The sequence below is a fragment of the Eupeodes corollae genome, chromosome 2 (assembly GCF_945859685.1).
Source record: "Eupeodes corollae chromosome 2, idEupCoro1.1, whole genome shotgun sequence".
NCBI classification, from domain to species: domain Eukaryota; kingdom Metazoa; phylum Arthropoda; class Insecta; order Diptera; family Syrphidae; genus Eupeodes; species Eupeodes corollae.
The window spans coordinates 15,651,349-15,668,374 of NC_079148.1; the positions used below are offsets into that span (position 1 = coordinate 15,651,349).

Sequence of the window (17,026 nt, forward strand, 5' to 3'; positions counted from 1 at the left end):
AAGGAAAATAAATTTATAAAGGTCTTTGGTTGTTCTTTAAAATATTAAGGATTTTTATTGTTGTTTAAAAGTCGGATTTAAAATACTTAAGTTTATGTTCTTTACAATACTTTTAAAGTACTCATGTCTTCGCACTGGTACTTTTACTTAAAAAGGGGAGTGTCAATACTTTTGAGTAATTTGAATAAGGCTGAACAGTGCAAGTACTGGTACTTAGGAAATGCCTAATGATTTGTTTATGAGTACAAGGCCTTACTCATATTTAAGAATGTATCTTACTGTGCATAAAATGGGTTAAGTACTTACTCACTTAAGTAAAATTAGTAAAGGAAGTAAAGTAAGTAAGTAAAGCAAGTAAAGTAAGTAAAGTAAGTAAAGTAAGTAAAGTAAGTAAAGTAAGTAAAGTAAGTAAAGTAAGTAAAGTAAGTAAAGTAAGTAAAGTAAGTAAAGTAAGTAAAGTAAGTAAAGTAAGTAAAGTAAGTAAAGTAAGTAAAGTAAGTAAAGTAAGTAAAGTAAGTAAAGTAAGTAAAGTAAGTAAAGTAAGTAAAGTAAGTAAAGTAAGTAAAGTAAGTAAAGTAAGTAAAGTAAGTAAAGTAAGTAAAGTAAGTAAAGTAAGTAAAGTAAGTAAAGTAAGTAAAGTAAGTAAAGTAAGTAAAGTAAGTAAAGTAAGTAAAGTAAGTGAAGTAAGTAAAGTAAGTAAAGTAAGTAAAGTAAGTAAAGTAAGTAAAGTAAGTAAAGTAAGTAAAGTAAGTAAAGTAAGTAAAGTAAGTAAAGTAAGTAAAGTAAGTAAAGTAAGTAAAGTAAGAAAAGTAAGTAAAGTAAGTAAACTCAGTATTTCGTAGCTTAAATTTTAATGACATGTCTTGATTTTAAATGAGAAATAGTGAAACCTCCATTTTTTAACATCCTTGGCTGTCTCTTCTACAAATGAGTCTAACCAAGTTAAAAGTTATTTAAAAGATCTGCCAGGTCTTGATTTTACATAGATATAGCAAAAGTATTGATTTATTCCTTGTGAGGTAGATGCAAACTTTAAAGTTTAAAATTCTCTTAATTTAAAAAAAAGTTCATAAAGTTACTCATTTCCAAACTTATATCTATACATCTCCCATTAAAGAACTAAAGAACTGAAAAAACTGTTCTTTTACGAATTTAATCGTCCATATCAAAAAGTTTTTCGAAAACGCTTTGTGAATATTTACAAAAAAAAAATACTTCTTCCTCCCCTCATCTCAAATTTAATGCTCCTTAATTTTATTCGTCCAGAGCACCATTCCAAATTGAAATTCTTCTCTGACTAATTAGAAGCAGAATTATTTCTATTATGTAGCTATCTATAGTTTAACTTAAATGTAACTCAATATCAATATAAAACTAATGCTCCTTCGTATACAAATTGTTTCTTAAAAGAATTTGAGTTTAATTTTTGGAAAAAGTTTGGTATTATACGTTTTTGTTCATTCAAAAAGGTCCACTTTCATGTTTTTTGATAAAATTCATTAAGGAACTCGTCTTAAGTTTGTCAACAAGATAATCACATAATTCAACTTAAAAGTCTTTCTCTTTCTTAGTTCGCTTTGGCACTAGATAGGTCTAGATAAGGTATTCTTTGCCTTATTAGCGAAAGAACCCATCTGCCTTTGAAAAATGTTCCTAAAAGTTAATTTAAACCCCACAGGACTTAAGTAGGGAAGAGGTATACTTGGCCGTCGTAGGATAAGTAGGTTTAGGTGTTGTGAATGTGTAAAGAGAAACTTACCCGACTTGATACGGTTCGTTACCGGAGTTTCCTTCAGATTGTTTGACCCACTTGACTCCTCATTACGATTCGGATTATATTCGATTGGATAACCAACTCCTGGGTTCATCACACGTCCGCCATTATTCGAATGGTAATGATGCTTATCCGATGCCATTACCATCGGCTGAAGAATCTCGTCTACATCTTCATCGTCATCATCATCATCAATAGTACCACCACCACCAGCAGCAACATCATCATCAGCATTGGTGGCGGTGGCGATAGCGACAACAGCAGCGGTGTTCGTATTTCCATCCCATGATTGAGGATGCGGCGCTATTGAAGTTGGCTGAGGAGTACTTGGGGCTCCTATGTAATCCACTCCTTGCAGGATGTTTAGAATCGATGATCTTTTTGATGATTCCTCTGATGACTGCTTTTGCTGTGGCGGCACTGCTGGTACTCGTGCTTGTCCTGCTGCTGCTCCTGCTGATGATGTTCCTTGATTATTGAATTTCCGCTGGTTTGCAATGAATCCTTCATTGGATCCATCATCTTCATCATCAACGTCAGCATCGTCGACGTTGCTATTGCCATCATCCCTATTCCTATCGACATCAGTTGCCTCCTCATCCGATGGCAATCTATTGGCAGCAGAAGATCTATCCGACGATAACGAAGACTGAGCGGCAAGAGTTTCGTCATCATCATCGTCGTCGCCGGTGCCGTTGCCGTCGTCGTCTTCGTCCTTGTTCCGGTTCTGTCTGAAGTTGCTGTTGCTGTTGAAAGTCGAGTTGAAATTGGTCCTTTGAGATTCCGATAGCTGGGCAAAGACAAAAAAGTTAGTTGGGCAAACTTTTCGTTATCCTTTTACGAACATAAGTAAGCCGATTGATTATTTTTTTGTTATTTTATTTTTGCTTAAAAGTCCTACTTACCGTATCCTCTGGAGAAGAAGTCCTTTCAAAGGCATCTGCAATGGAAGCAAAGGGAGAAAAAAATTATTTATTTATTTATTTATCTTTAAGCTGCAGAGCTATTTGTGTTGGATTTTATGTGTGTGGATATCTTCTTCTGGCGAAAAAGAAAAATACATATTGATTACAATATTGAATTCCAAGAAAAAGCAACCGAACTCCTACTACAACTACAACTCCAACCCAACCCAAGCCCTATCAAAGCCAAACCTAACCAAATATTCCCTTTAAGGAGGTTTTATATTGATGGATAAACCAAGGTTGAAATCTTACCCTAAATAAAATTGATCTTTAGGGAGCAATTGCGATGGATAACTGAGTTCAGAGGTTATGGGATTTTATCAGGTAGGTGATAGATATATGTATGACCAATCGATATATCAGAGGCAGTGAGGGTGGTGATGATGTCCTGGAGTCAAAGATGCGAAGACAACCGGGGAAGGTATAAAAAAGTGTTTGCACAGTGATGGTCAATGCTGGGAGATTTTTTATTTTTCCTTAAGCCATTGGGAATCATAAGGATATGGCGATGATTGATGATGTAAGAAGAGTGCCTGAAATATGTGATGATGGTACCATTGGGAAATATGAAAGTTCCTTAAAGACGGTATAGAAAAGGTCTAGGTGCATTTTTAAGCTTAAAGGGGGAATTCTCTCTGCGTTCAAAAAAAAGAAGAAAAAGTTAAGATTAATGGCAATGATTAATGAAATGATTCTAAGACTCGTATATATGAAATGTGTGTGCCTGTCAAAATTTAATAAAGACCTTTAAAATCCTTTGAGTATTATGATCTACAAACATTAGGGCTTAAGTCTATTATGCGAGAGGAGCAAAGGATAGATTATTTGAACAAAATAATAATAGAGAAGGTTGTTAGTTCGTCTTCTTATACACGAGAACTCTTATCTATAATTAACCTTTAAATGAATGGAATCCGATTATATTATTCAAGGGAAATTGGACGTTATTTGAGAAATTAGACATTCATAGAGGCATAAAATAAGGAACATAATGTAGATATTTTGAATTATATAATGAATAATACATTTTGTATATCTAAATTTATGTTTCTGTATTCGGAGATGAATAGAATATTCATGTAGTTATATCTCCTTCATTACTTGATTAGAAGAAGGTACAGATAAAAACATGGAAATTATTGGCCTTGAGTTAACTTAATGTTCGAAATGACCTAATAAGCGAAAAGTTATTCAAAAAAGTTGTATGCTGAAATGTTCATTGATATTATTTTTTGTTTGATTATCTATATGGTTGAATATTAAACTTTCAGTAATTTAAGTTCGAGTAACGAAACCAATACTTGTGCTGCAAGACTCTGTTGCTGGTGATTGAAAATGCGAGGCACAAAAATAAGTTTCTATTGTTTTGCTAGTAATCAAATATGTAAGTATCAAAGTACTCAAGTAGGACTTTCAAATAATTGATTAGCTATTATTCAGTTCTGGAAAAGATTTATAAAATTTCGTAGACTTTAGTGCTAATCAAGTACTCGAGAATTGCTACTTGCAAAGAAAGTACTTGAGATATTCTGGTACTTCGTATTTTTAAATTTCAGTATTAGTATAAAATTAATATAAATGCATATCTGGAATAAAAACTTAAAATAAAGCAAGGCTTTTCACTCAACTCTCAACCATTCTTGTGTGCCAGTTATTTTGGGTGTGGAAGGGGCCTACAGTTTTTATGCTGAATCCGTTTGGATACTTCAAGAAAACAATTCTTATGACAAGAATTTGCTCTTGGAGAATTTGTCAATTCTTATTAAGAGGCATATGTAGGGAAAAAACCCAAAACCTTGACAGTCCTACACACTAAAAATCACGCCACGAGTACTACATATCTGGAATACTCAAGTTTCCTTAAGAGAGTGAAGCATTTAGTCACCTCTCAGTTATTGTAAGTCTATCTGCCTGTCTTACAAAGTCCACATATAATTTTTGGATTATGGACAAAATATGAAAGAAAAATCGAATTTACATATCTCAAAAACGCTTACAATGATAGCAAGAAAACGAAAAGTATTATAAATTACAAACATTTTTGTAGTGTGTATTCTTTTAAAAAAATTAGTTGATCTCATTTTTTGAATCTCAAAAATACGATGATGATACAAACCATAAATTTGTGCCTTTGAAAATAAGAAAATTAGAGCTTTCTAATAAGTCAAACTCTAATTGGAAATATTTAAAGCCTTTAATCATATAAACAGAACTGAGTTATTTATTTTGTCTGTAGTGCTTAAAAACACATAATTTCTCGATAAAAACGTTTAAATGACAATTTAAATGTTGTTAATTTTTGTATTCAAATAAATTATAAATGTATTCAAAAATTTAAGAAAAAGCTGATTTAATCAAGATCATTTAAATTTCACAAAATATTAACAACAATATTTTTATAGGATGAAACAAGCATCATTCATTCTTGGCAAAATATTTGAGTCAAATGCAAGATTTTAGTCCCCTTTTCGATTTTTGTTTTTTTTTTCTTTTAAAAAGTGTTAATTGGATTTTTGAAAGAATTTTACAAAATATTAATTACGACATTTTATAAAAGATGAATAAAGTTAAGGTCATTTGTCCATATCTCAAGAACCAGGAGAGAAATCGGCTCCAAATAAATTAAGTTTTCGAGATAATATCATCAAAAGGTGCAGAAAATATTTCCAAAAATATTAAGTGGATTATTTAAATTTAAAAAAAAAATCATACAGTCGTTTTTTTTTTATAAAAATTAAGAATCTACAAAAAATACTGCGCAAAAACTGTCTAGAACTGATGTTCGATTCGAATATTTTGAGAATAGATGAAGGTAGTGACTTCAAAATTATATCATTCTATGCTTAATTTTGTTTTTAACGCAAGATAATGCTTTTGGAAAAAAGAATCGGTCTTTTTTTATAAGAATTTAGAACTTTCAAAAAACTTAAAATGTCGAGAACAAAAAAATAAACAAATTCAATTGAAATGAAACAAAAACAACAAACAACTGATAATACATTTCTTTCAATTCAAGTATTATAATTACTAAGAAAGTTATTGATTTCATATTTAGTATCTCAACGCTTGAGCTCCTTGTGATTACTCATTTTCCTGGCCTCGTAGCTGATATCTGCAGTCCAGAAACAGAGTCTCATACAGAAACCCTAGTACTATCTGATATTATAACGGAAGAAAGGATAAAATGGGCCATTCACTCCTTTTCCCCGTACAAATCCCTTGGTCTAGACGGAATCTTCCCTATGATGCTTCAGAAGAGCATAAACCCTATCATCCCACACCTAGATAGCATTTTCAATAATAGCCTTAAATGGGTGTATGTTCCCTTAGGACTATAGACCCATTAAGGTAACATTGAAAGGCTAATTGATATACACATCCGAAGCACCCTGAAACTAGACTGTATTTAGGAATTTCAACATGCCTCTATAAAGGAAAAAGCGTTGAAACAGCATTGCACAGTGTTGTTAGCGTCATAGAATAATCACTGAATGACTAGGAATACACTTCTGCAACGTTCTTGGATATTGAGTAAGCCTTCAAAAGCGTGCAGAACGAAACAGTGAAGCAAGGCTTGGACGACCACAAAGTCGAAAAGGCAATAACACAGTGTATATTGTGTATGTTCAGAAGGAGGAAAATAAACTCTGAGCTAGCGGAAGAAACGGTGAGAGTAACCCCATCCAGGGGCACCCCTCAGGGTGTCGTTCTCTCACCGCTACTTTGAGTTCTTGTCATGAACAGCATACTCTCTAAATTGAAATCAAGTGGAGTTAGGAGAAAAGCCTACGCTGATGATCTTGCATTACTAGCGACTGGCAAGTCCCTACCCACTATCAGTTAACAAACCGAATACGCCCTCTCGTTTGTAAGCAAATGGACTAGGAACTGTGGGCAGACAGTCCATCCAGCTTAAACAGAACTAGTGCTTATTACTATCAAGCGCAAAATACCTTTAATTGAATGCTGCCCTCTTAAAATCTCTCATCACGCAAAATATCTCGGTGTGATCTTAGATAAAAAACTTAACTGTGGCCTGAACACCAAAGATAGACTCAAAAAGGCATCGATTGCCTTTTATTCCTGCAATAGAGTTTTCGGGAAAACCTGGGGACCAAACCCTAAAATTATCAGATGGATGTATTCGGCAATAATTAGACCAATACTAACCTATGGTAATTTGGTATGGTGGAAAGCTTACGAAAACCTGAAAATTTTGACTTGCGTGCACGGGTATTACGGGAGCAATACGGCCAAAAGTTCCCTGAGACATAGTCAAACTAAAGTCTGGATAAACAGTTCCATAGGACATGCCCAGATCCTTCATAAAGTTATGGGTCATAGTACTACAACAGACTATAAAATACCCGAACTTGATTTTCATAAACCATTCCAGGCCGCCATCCCAAGCAGAGAGGAATGGATAGATAAACTCCAGTGAGTCGTCAAAAGCTATCTATACTGATGGCTCTACAATGGACACTGGTGTAGGGGCAGGCTTCTATTCTGAATCTCTCAAGTTAACGGCCTCGCTTAAGCTTTCAAACTACAGTAGCGTCTTAATAGCGGAGGTCCTGGCAGTGACAATAGCTGCTAAAAAGGTATCAATGATGGCGATACCACGAGCTGATATAACCTTTTACATTGATAGCCAAGCGGCAATAAAAGCGATTACTGCAACTGAGGTAAAATCAAAGCTTAATTCATGCTGCCGAAAAGAGCTTAAGGTTTTTCGGGCACAGCACAACATTGGACTCTGCTGGATCCCACAGCGATCTACTAAGCAACGAGAAATCCGATGAATTAGCAAAATTAGGGTCAATTCTTGACGTAAGCCAATCTCAGCTAGTTAGAACCCCTACCTGTTATTTAAAACAGGAAATCTTAAAAAGAATAACTATCACGTCCGATGAAAGGTGGGACCTTCTTGACACCTGCGCCACTACAAGAAAGATCTGGCCCTGTTTTAACAAACAAAGAACTTAAAGAATTATGCACCTACTCAAGGGATTATTTCGATCTCTTGTAATCAAAATCATCGGACATAATCTGTTAGGTTATCATATAAAAAAGATGAGAATCAGTTCAGATGATCTATGCAGATGATGTGGTGACGGGGGGGTGCTTGAAGATGAAGACACTCCGCACTTTTGGTGTCACTGTTCTTCGGAGATTTAGAAGAACTCTCTAGTACGCCAGGTACTAAGATTCTAAACTTTGTCAAAGCCTCTAAACTCATGATTAACTGAACACATAGGTTTTTCTTTTTAGCTTGAGTAGCAATACTCACGGGTATCACAATGGATCTGTATTGATCTAAGTGTGACGGTAAAGACATCAACTGTCAGCCCCTCAACCAATAGATATATGCTAATATTTTGTTACAGTTTTAGAAAAATGGAAATTTATTAAAGTTAAGAAAAAAAAAACAGGCACTGATGAGAAATTATCTTGGGTCGCATCACAGCCTCTTTTTTTACATGCAACATATAGGAACTACATGGAAAGTATTGCATTCTTGCGAAAATTTGAACTAGAGACTTGAATCAAATATTGTGCTGCAATGGTACAGAATTCGGGAATAGTGGGTTCACAAATTCCATCCGTCTGTCTGTTTGTAATCGCCCTTAAAACGAAAACCATTGATTCCATTGAGTTCAAACTTTTTGTTTTTTTTTTTCAAACCAAAAATTGTAATTTTCTCGAAAACAAACCGATAGACTTTTATAAAATTTCCTCTTTTTTTCTTAACTTAGCTTTTTTTCGACATAAGCTCAAATAATGTTTCAATAGTATTTGATGATCAAAAAATATGAAATTGTTTTTTTGTGGGTTTTTAAAAAATATTTCTTTTTTTTCAGAATTCGATTCCTTGAAAACGGGTTAACATGTTAAAAAATAAAACTGTAAAACGTAGATTTATTAGCACTACGAAACAGCATAGCAAAACTATATGCAATTGAAATATGTACACTTAATAAATTAATTTAAAAATATCTGCTCTAACAATTTAATAAATCATTTTGTTTGTTAATTAAACAAATGGTATTTACATTTTTGAAAACAAACATATTTTATAGATTACTTTTCAAATTTTAAAATATAGGCACTATTGTGAATCGAGAGTTTGGATACACAGTCGATCATTTTATTTTGTAGTTCTTCAGAATGGTACGATTTTTGAACCGTTGGCGTTGTTTTGAATTTAAATTTTCTGAAGAACTAAAGTTTTATGACTAAAACTGATTTGAATTCAGACTTTTAAAAATATTGAATATTTGTAAAATTTGATGCCGTAAAACGGGTCAATATTGCCAACTACATGTCAAAAATATAAGTATACAAAATTTATTTAAAGTTAAGTTAAGGAGCATTTATATTTTTGAAGGTTGTTATGCTGGTATAGTTTTTGATCTTAAAACGTATGCTCAATTTTTGAACAGACTCTTTGGATAATTCAAGAAATGTCAACATTTTAGAATACAAAATTTAGAATAAATTTTATTTTTATTAATTTTATTTTACTACTAAGATGTTTTTCAACCTTTTCCATGTGAATGTTTTTTTCTTTAAAAAAAGGTTCCTATACCTTTTTCCCTTCATGAAAATAACCACAAAACTGTGAAAAACTATTTGTTTACCTTCAATTAAAGAATTAAACTCAATATTTGCATTTCAAAACTTTTAAAAAAGTTTCTAAAAAGTCCCAAATAAAATTCTTAAACAAAACATTTGGAAGTGAATAAAATCCTCCATATTAGCTAACTTTTAACTGTCAACTGTCAGGTTCTTAAGAATTACCACCGCTTTGATGTAATAATGATATTAAATTCAAATCCTGCTCAATTTTGTTTATTTTGGATCACCCTTTATATTATGTACTGTCATATCTGCAAATACACTCACATAGATGTGACATTATGAAATGAATTCCACATTGTTATGATTACGACTTTGACTTAAGATGAATTGGCTCCAATCAATATTTTACCACACACAATCAATATACATTAGATTACATACATACATACGTATTTATATATATATTATTTCAAACATGTTAATTAACTACAAAACGATAACGATAAAGTTAATTAATCGATATTATACAACTAAAATTGCAATCAAACGATTGATACAAATAGCCTTTAGGTCAATTTGACTCAAGTCAGTCATAAATTTTGTGGCTTTTATAACCTACATTCTTCTTCTTCTGTAGAGTATATACTATATACATATGTATGTATATATAAGAAGATATATATATTTATTTATAATGTAAAACAAGTGCGTATCATTTGTTGGATAAAAGGACACACTCAACAGGGTTGCCATGCTTTTAACGAATCCAATAGCTCAATTTATAAACACTAGTAGCACAAAATAGCATAAAAAAGTAGCCTTAATATTGACCCAACACATTTTTTCACCTTAGAGTTGCTGACGTATAAGTGTAGTAATTCAATAAAACTGTAATTTTTGTATCATTTTTATTTACAAAGAAAAATATCGGCAAACATAAGAACTGGACACCTTACCATCTTCTTTTTTGTCGAAAATTTGGAAAACAAATTTAAGACTTTCGATAAAATTCACCCAACCTGGCAACCCTGCCTCTGACACCTTAAATGGTTCGCACAGTAATATAATAGTTAATCGAATACCCATGGCCATTACTCACTTGCGGCCAACACTATATATCTCTTTCTGTTCCACTTTGGCAACGACAAGGATTCTACAGTCTACTGCTGTCTTGACCGATATTCTTCCTCCACTCATTCCATTTGCTATAATATTTATATATAAATTCCTTATAGGTTTATAGGATATGTAGGGTAGAATATCGATTCACATAACCGGCTGGCCACAAGTTAATTGCCTTGGTTATAAACGATGACATTAATGAAATTATATTGTTGCAACAACAAAAGTAACAATGGCGATTGAACAACACACAACTTTAATGATGGCGGCCGGTATCGAAAAACGGAACATGAACAAGGACCAAGAGAAGAATGGGAACAGAAATGAAAACGAGAATTACAACGATGTCGATATAAAACAACGGTAACGGTTGTTTGCAAGAGTCGACATCACATGAATTATTCAGATTAAAAAAAAAGAACGAAACAAAAAATAAAAAAGGGTTTTGTCAGTCTTGTTTGCATGGAGTATGGGCCATGGGGCTTGGGACTTGAGGCATGGGCAAGAGGAACGAAGTCGAAGTTGTAACTGTTGTTTGTGAATTTTTGTGGATATACGTAGGTATACTTTGGAGAATGGAATCAATATTGGTTTCAAAAGTTTTATACTATTTGAATTTTTGCCAAAGTTAAGTCACCCGTGAAGGACATTTACATTGCTTTACTGCTTTGTAAACTTTCTACATCTATATCTATCTTTTATCCTAAAGCAAAAGGATTTTAAACGAAAGAAAGTTGTTGCTAAAATAAACGCCTGATTGACACTTTTTATACATTTTATAGATAAAATGAAAATTCTGCTCGAATATGCAAATCATTATTATATCCATCTATATTCTAGATAGGTTAGGTGCCTTCCCATCTTTATCCTCTAGGCTAGGCAAACAACGAGGTTTTGAATACCAACCAAACACCAAATGGTGGAAAAGTTTTGTTTAAGCTTCTTTAAGTCAAGACAACAACAAAAAAATCCTTCCTACTTAATTCACGAAATCCTTTTAAATTGAATGTTAAGTTAAAAATGAAAGTGGTTTTGGTTTTAAGGAACTTGTTGGTAAAGTTAATACCATATTTTATCAGTTTTTTGCTTATGGGTGGTTACGTTTTTTAATGAACTGTTAATTGATTTTGTTTTTAGGTTTTTAGGCTGCTGTAAAATTTAACTAGTCTTACTCACATCTGTGGCAAATAACACGTTAAAATATTCAGCAGATTTTAAGGTACGCGTTGTTGGAAAAAAGTGAAAGTAAGTCCGTTCAATTTCACGAGTATAATAAAATGTACGCTGTGAAAATGATCAAGAAGTCATATTGAAAATAGAAGTTTATGATTGGTACAAATTGTTCCAAGAGGTCCACGAAAGCGGTGAAGATAAATACGACCGCCAAATTCAACCGATAAGATACATTTCAACAAAATCAAAGAATTGGTTTTGCAAAATTGTCGATTAGAATATGGATATTGGAATAAGGTATGGATCAGTTTTTTTACCATTTTGAGTGACTAGTTGAGACTCAAAAAAGTAAAATACCAATCAGTCTTTAAAACTGAAACCCGACCCACATCGTTCGACAACCAAAATATTCACCTGATCTTCGATTTCTATCTTCTCGTAACCAATCCGTAGAAGAGTTAAAAATCAAAAGAAAGAAGAAACTGAAGACTGGAAGAGTTTTCATCATATTTTTATAATCAATCTAATACACCAATTTTGGATAATTTTTTAGGAAGGTAGAATGTTGTAAGAATGGAATCACTTTTTTTTTTTTTGAAAGCATAGCTAAGATTTATTTTTTTTTTTAACAGAAATTAAAATCAGTTCTTCTTACTTTATAAGGTGTTAGAAAAGTTTTGAACAAAATTTAGTTGCAGGAGTTTCGGCACGGTTACTCTGATAAATATTAAGAGGTTAGTGACTAGTTTGGGGTTTTTCAAATTTTGATATTGACATTGGAATAGTCAGTGTATGCAAGGGCAGATCTAGGCTTTAAATCAGGGGGGCCACATACATAGTAAAAGAGGCTAACATAATTTTAATAACGTAATGTGTATATTAACCTTAAATTTACACATTTGAAGGGCTAAAGTGACAACTTTAGTTATACAATTATTGTTGTCCATCAATGGATAACTATTTATTTTGGACGACTTCCTACATATGAAAGCATTCTAAGATTCCAACAGATTTCTAAATATGCAATATTAAGAGCTTTATCACTATAGCTAACAAATTTTGTTGTTGTTAAATTCTTTTATATTGCCATTTATATTGATGCTGAAATGCTACAAAAATTCAAAAACCTAAAAACTAAGAAAGACGTGTTTTTTTTCAAACTCAATTTTTAGGAGTACATTATTACTATCGTTCTCAGTCTGTTAACTTGTAGATTGGAGTTGATGCTAGAAAATATTTTGATCTTAAAAGAGTCAACAAACTTTAAATATTGTGGAGAAAAAAATGTTTGGTTCTTGGAATTTAATAAAATAGGTACATACATAATTTCTCAAAAATTTAAAAACCAAAAGTAAACCAATAAGATGGAAAGAAACTTTTGTAAGGCACTCAAAAATTACACGTTTCAGAATCTCTTTTCACTTTAGTTCTCAAGAGATTGCAAATTTGTATACTAATCGATACGAAACGTTCATTGTGTTATCAATTAGCAATTATTTTAACAAAATTGTCAATTTAGCTGTTTTTGGTATATTTGTATTCTTGAAATATGTGTTTAAATCTCAGTTCTTTCTTAGATTTCTTTAATTTAAATTTTGTATTCAACAAAAAATCAATTTTGAGAGAAATAAAATGCACGACTGGCCGCTAGAACTTTCTAGTTTCTTCCCAAAAGTCTGATTAAAAATATTTTCTATATTTTAAGATTTAAAAATGTATCTGCAAAATAAGTTTTTCTCAAAAATGTAAATTCCATTTTATTTCTCAAAAAAACAAATTAATACATTTTTTTTTTCAAAATCATTTGAATTTATAAATTTAATCTTAAAAATGTTCCTGACAAGAACTTAATAAAGTGCTTATAAATATACATTTTACATTAAATTTTCGTTAAAAAATGTTCACTCCTTTCTAAGATATTCAGAATGTAAAAAAAATGTATATTATTTTAAAAATAAAACAAAAAAACAAAATGACATTTTTGATCATAAAAAATAATCATCATCAATTTGATTATTTGATTATCGACAAGAGCTTTTACAGAGGGAGAAGATTGTTGAAATCGGTCCATTAGTTTTTGAGAAAACTTAAAAATCAAAATAATTGTGTTATGAAGGGTACCCTTCTTCTCGAGCAAAATCAAAGTACGTTTGTTCTTGTAGAAAGAAACCAACAATTTAGAGAAAGTTTTAAAAATATCTACCCGTTCATTTTTGAAAAAATTTATGGGACTGCAGTTATTTTTCGTATAAAAAAAATTGAAAAAGATGCTGGGATGCGACCCACACTGATAACTTCCCATCCCATCTGTCTATTGTCTTGATTAAAAGTTTGTATGTTTTCGTGTTGGGTTAAAAAAGTCAGTTGAATTATTCTTAAAAAATTTAAAAATACCAACAATATTTTTCAAAAAAAGAAAAAGTTTATTTGAAAATCTGATTTTGTTAAATAGATTTTTAGTCAAAAAAAAAAATGTAACCAATTTTGAAAGTATTTCTTAAATTTTTACAAATTATTTGAACGAAATTAATTTGATAGATATCAAGAACCGAGCATAAATTTTTACCAAATTTGCGAATTATTTTTTGTATATTTTATTTTTTTATGAAAAAACACTGTTGGATTTTTATAAAAAAAACTATTGAATATTGAAAACAATATTTCCTTTGAATTAAAAAGAGTTTGAAGACAATATTTTTAATTTTTAAAAGCTTTTTGAATCGTAAGTAAATTTTTACCAATTTTTAGTATTGTGTTTTTGTTAGGTTTTTATTTTTTGTAAAAAAAGCTGTCAATTACATTTTTTTATAATTTTACTGAACGTTGACAACGATATTTTTTAATAGATAAAAGTAGTTTAAAGCCCATATCTCAAATTCTTGAAAAGATATTTAAGCAGAAAATCAATTTTTATCAACTTTTATTTATTTTTTTGTTTAGGTTTTTAGCTTTTTGTAAACAAAACTGTCTATTCCATTTTCTCAACATTTTTTCGAATGTTGAAAACAAATATTTCTTATTAGTTAAAATAAGTTGGAAGCCATAATCTCAAATTTTCGAAAAGATATTTCAGTCGAAAAAGAATTTTTACCAACTTTTCTTAAATTTTCTTTCAAGTTTTAATTGTATGTAAAAATACTGTCAGTTGATTTTTTTCAAAATTTGTGCGAATGTTGAAAAAAATATTTATTATAAGCTAATATTTTGAAAAAATATTTGAGTCAAAATTCAATGTTACCAACTTTGAGAAATGTTTTTTTAGGTTTTTATTTTTTATAAAAAAAAATGTCTGTTCGATTTTCCTCAAAAGTTTTTAAATTGACAAATTTTTTGTTATCAGTTTTTGCGATTTATAATATAATATATGACATACCTAAAAATATGTTGGTTTGGTATGACGTTACTTTATATTATAGAATTTAATTCAAGTCTCTAGCATTTTTGGTTCGTAAGATATTTAAGGTTAACCAAAATTTTCACCTTTTTTTAAACTGCTATGGTACGACAACGAAAAAAACGTTGCAAACGTACGGACGTACGGAACTTCGGACCTAGGGACATACGGACGTACGTACACACGCACGCACAGACATCTTTCTAACAATCTTTTATTTGCACTCTATGCAGCTTGAAACTTCGAGAACGGTCAAAATTTTCAATTTGACAAATCGGACCGATTACAATAACTTCCTATGGGAAGTTAAAAAACGCATTACGCTTAATTTCAATTGTTGCAATGGTTTGGGCTATAGGGGCCAAGACAGACAGATAGATGGACGAAATCGGGGAACATACTTTTTTTCGAATTTTCAAGCTTCGTAATGTCATGTTTGATTAAGAACTTGAGTTCCAATTTTTTACGAATTCAATATTTGCCACATAGTTCCTATGTGTCGCAAGTAAAAATATCCAATTTTTTATGTGAATCATAAAATAGAGGGCTAGTTTCAGGAATTTAAAGGCAACTTGAAATAAAACTGATGATGCCTTATTCAAGGTTTTTTTTAAGAACATGAATATTTGCTCGTTTTCTTAGAAACAAATTTTATGAAAATTATTTAAAGCATGACTAAAGTTTGGACAGCATCTATAGGGAAGAGCTTTGCCGAGCAATGTCTAGTTTTGGCATCCCTGTCAAACTTATCCGTTTGTGCAGAATGACGAGGGGAATGTACGCTGCTCTATCAAGGTCGGAGAAGATCTTACCGATGCATTTGATGTCAAAAAAGGTTTTAGACAAGGCGATGCACTGTCATGCAACTTCTTCAACATCGTTCTGGAAAGAATTATGCAAAACTCAACCGTCAACACTAGAGGCACAATCTTCCATAGGTCCATCCAATTACTCGGATACGTAGATGATATTGACAAAATTGGAAGATCAAAGCGTAATGTCAGTTTTTTGAGCATTGCGACGGAAGCGAAGAAGATGGGTTTAGTGGACCATGAGGGCAAGACCAAGTTACAAAAAACGTCAAAACGTCACCATAGACAGCTATAACTTTGATGTATTTCAGAACTTTGTCTACCTAGACACCGCTATAAACTGAGAAAACGACACCAGCGCTGAAATCAAATGAAGAATAACTCTTGCAAATCGCTGCTTCTTCGGAATTAAAAGGCAATTGAGAAGTAAAATCCTCTCTCGAGCATCTAAAATCACCATCTATAAGACACTCATCATCCCGGTTCTCATTTATGGCGCTGAGGCCTGGACCCTGTCAAAGAAAGATGAGAGCGTCTTAGGATGCTTGGAGAGAAAAATTCTTCGGGTGATTTTTGGTCCCGTACGCATAGATGGAGAATGGAGGAGAAGATATAACGACGAACTGTACGGGTTGTACACCGACACTGACCTAGTTAGCAGAATTAAAGTCCAACGGCTTAGATGGCTAGGTCATGTAGAGCGGATGGAAATCAACGCTCCAGTCCGGAAGGTCTTCGAATCCAATCCCGAGGGACGACGAAGTAGAGGAAGACCGCGACTCTGGTGGCGCACCCAGGTGGGAGAGGACCTCAACCAACTTGGCGTGCGAAACTGGATACAGCTAGCTTAGGACCGATCTGGCTGGAGACGCATGTTGGTTGAGGCCCAGGTCCACCCCGGACTGTAGCTCCACCTTAAGTAAGTAAGTATGACTAAAGTTTTTCGCAAATTCTAAATTGAGTGAAGGTAAAAATTGTACTCCATTGGTCAAAAGTTGATGAATGTGTGCTGTGTTTTTGGAATAGACAAATTTCCCATTCATATTAAGTTCTTGGTCCAGTTCTCAGTTAAAAGTAGTACATTTAGCAACAAAGGAAATTATTGTTATTTAAAAAAATAATGTTGTTTATTAAAAACGTTCGTATTTTTCCATTTTTTGAGGTCCACAGAAAATAAGTCCGTGGTTTTTAGAGAATTGTTCAA

At 32.1% G+C, this 17,026-nt stretch overlaps 1 protein-coding gene across 4 annotated transcripts in view; it reads right to left on the reverse strand.

Annotated features, from left to right (window-relative positions):
* Positions 1-17,026, reverse strand: part of LOC129944657 (uncharacterized) — a 170,613-nt gene that overhangs the window by 8,198 nt on the left and 145,389 nt on the right. For all 4 annotated transcript variants that reach the window (XM_056054246.1, XM_056054244.1, XM_056054245.1 and 1 more), the window contains 2 exons: positions 2,680-2,714; positions 1,760-2,564 (listed from right to left, as the gene is read on the reverse strand). In XM_056054246.1, coding sequence (XP_055910221.1) covers positions 1,760-2,564; positions 2,680-2,714 — 840 coding nt within the window. The remainder of the gene's footprint in view (positions 1-1,759; positions 2,565-2,679; positions 2,715-17,026) is intronic.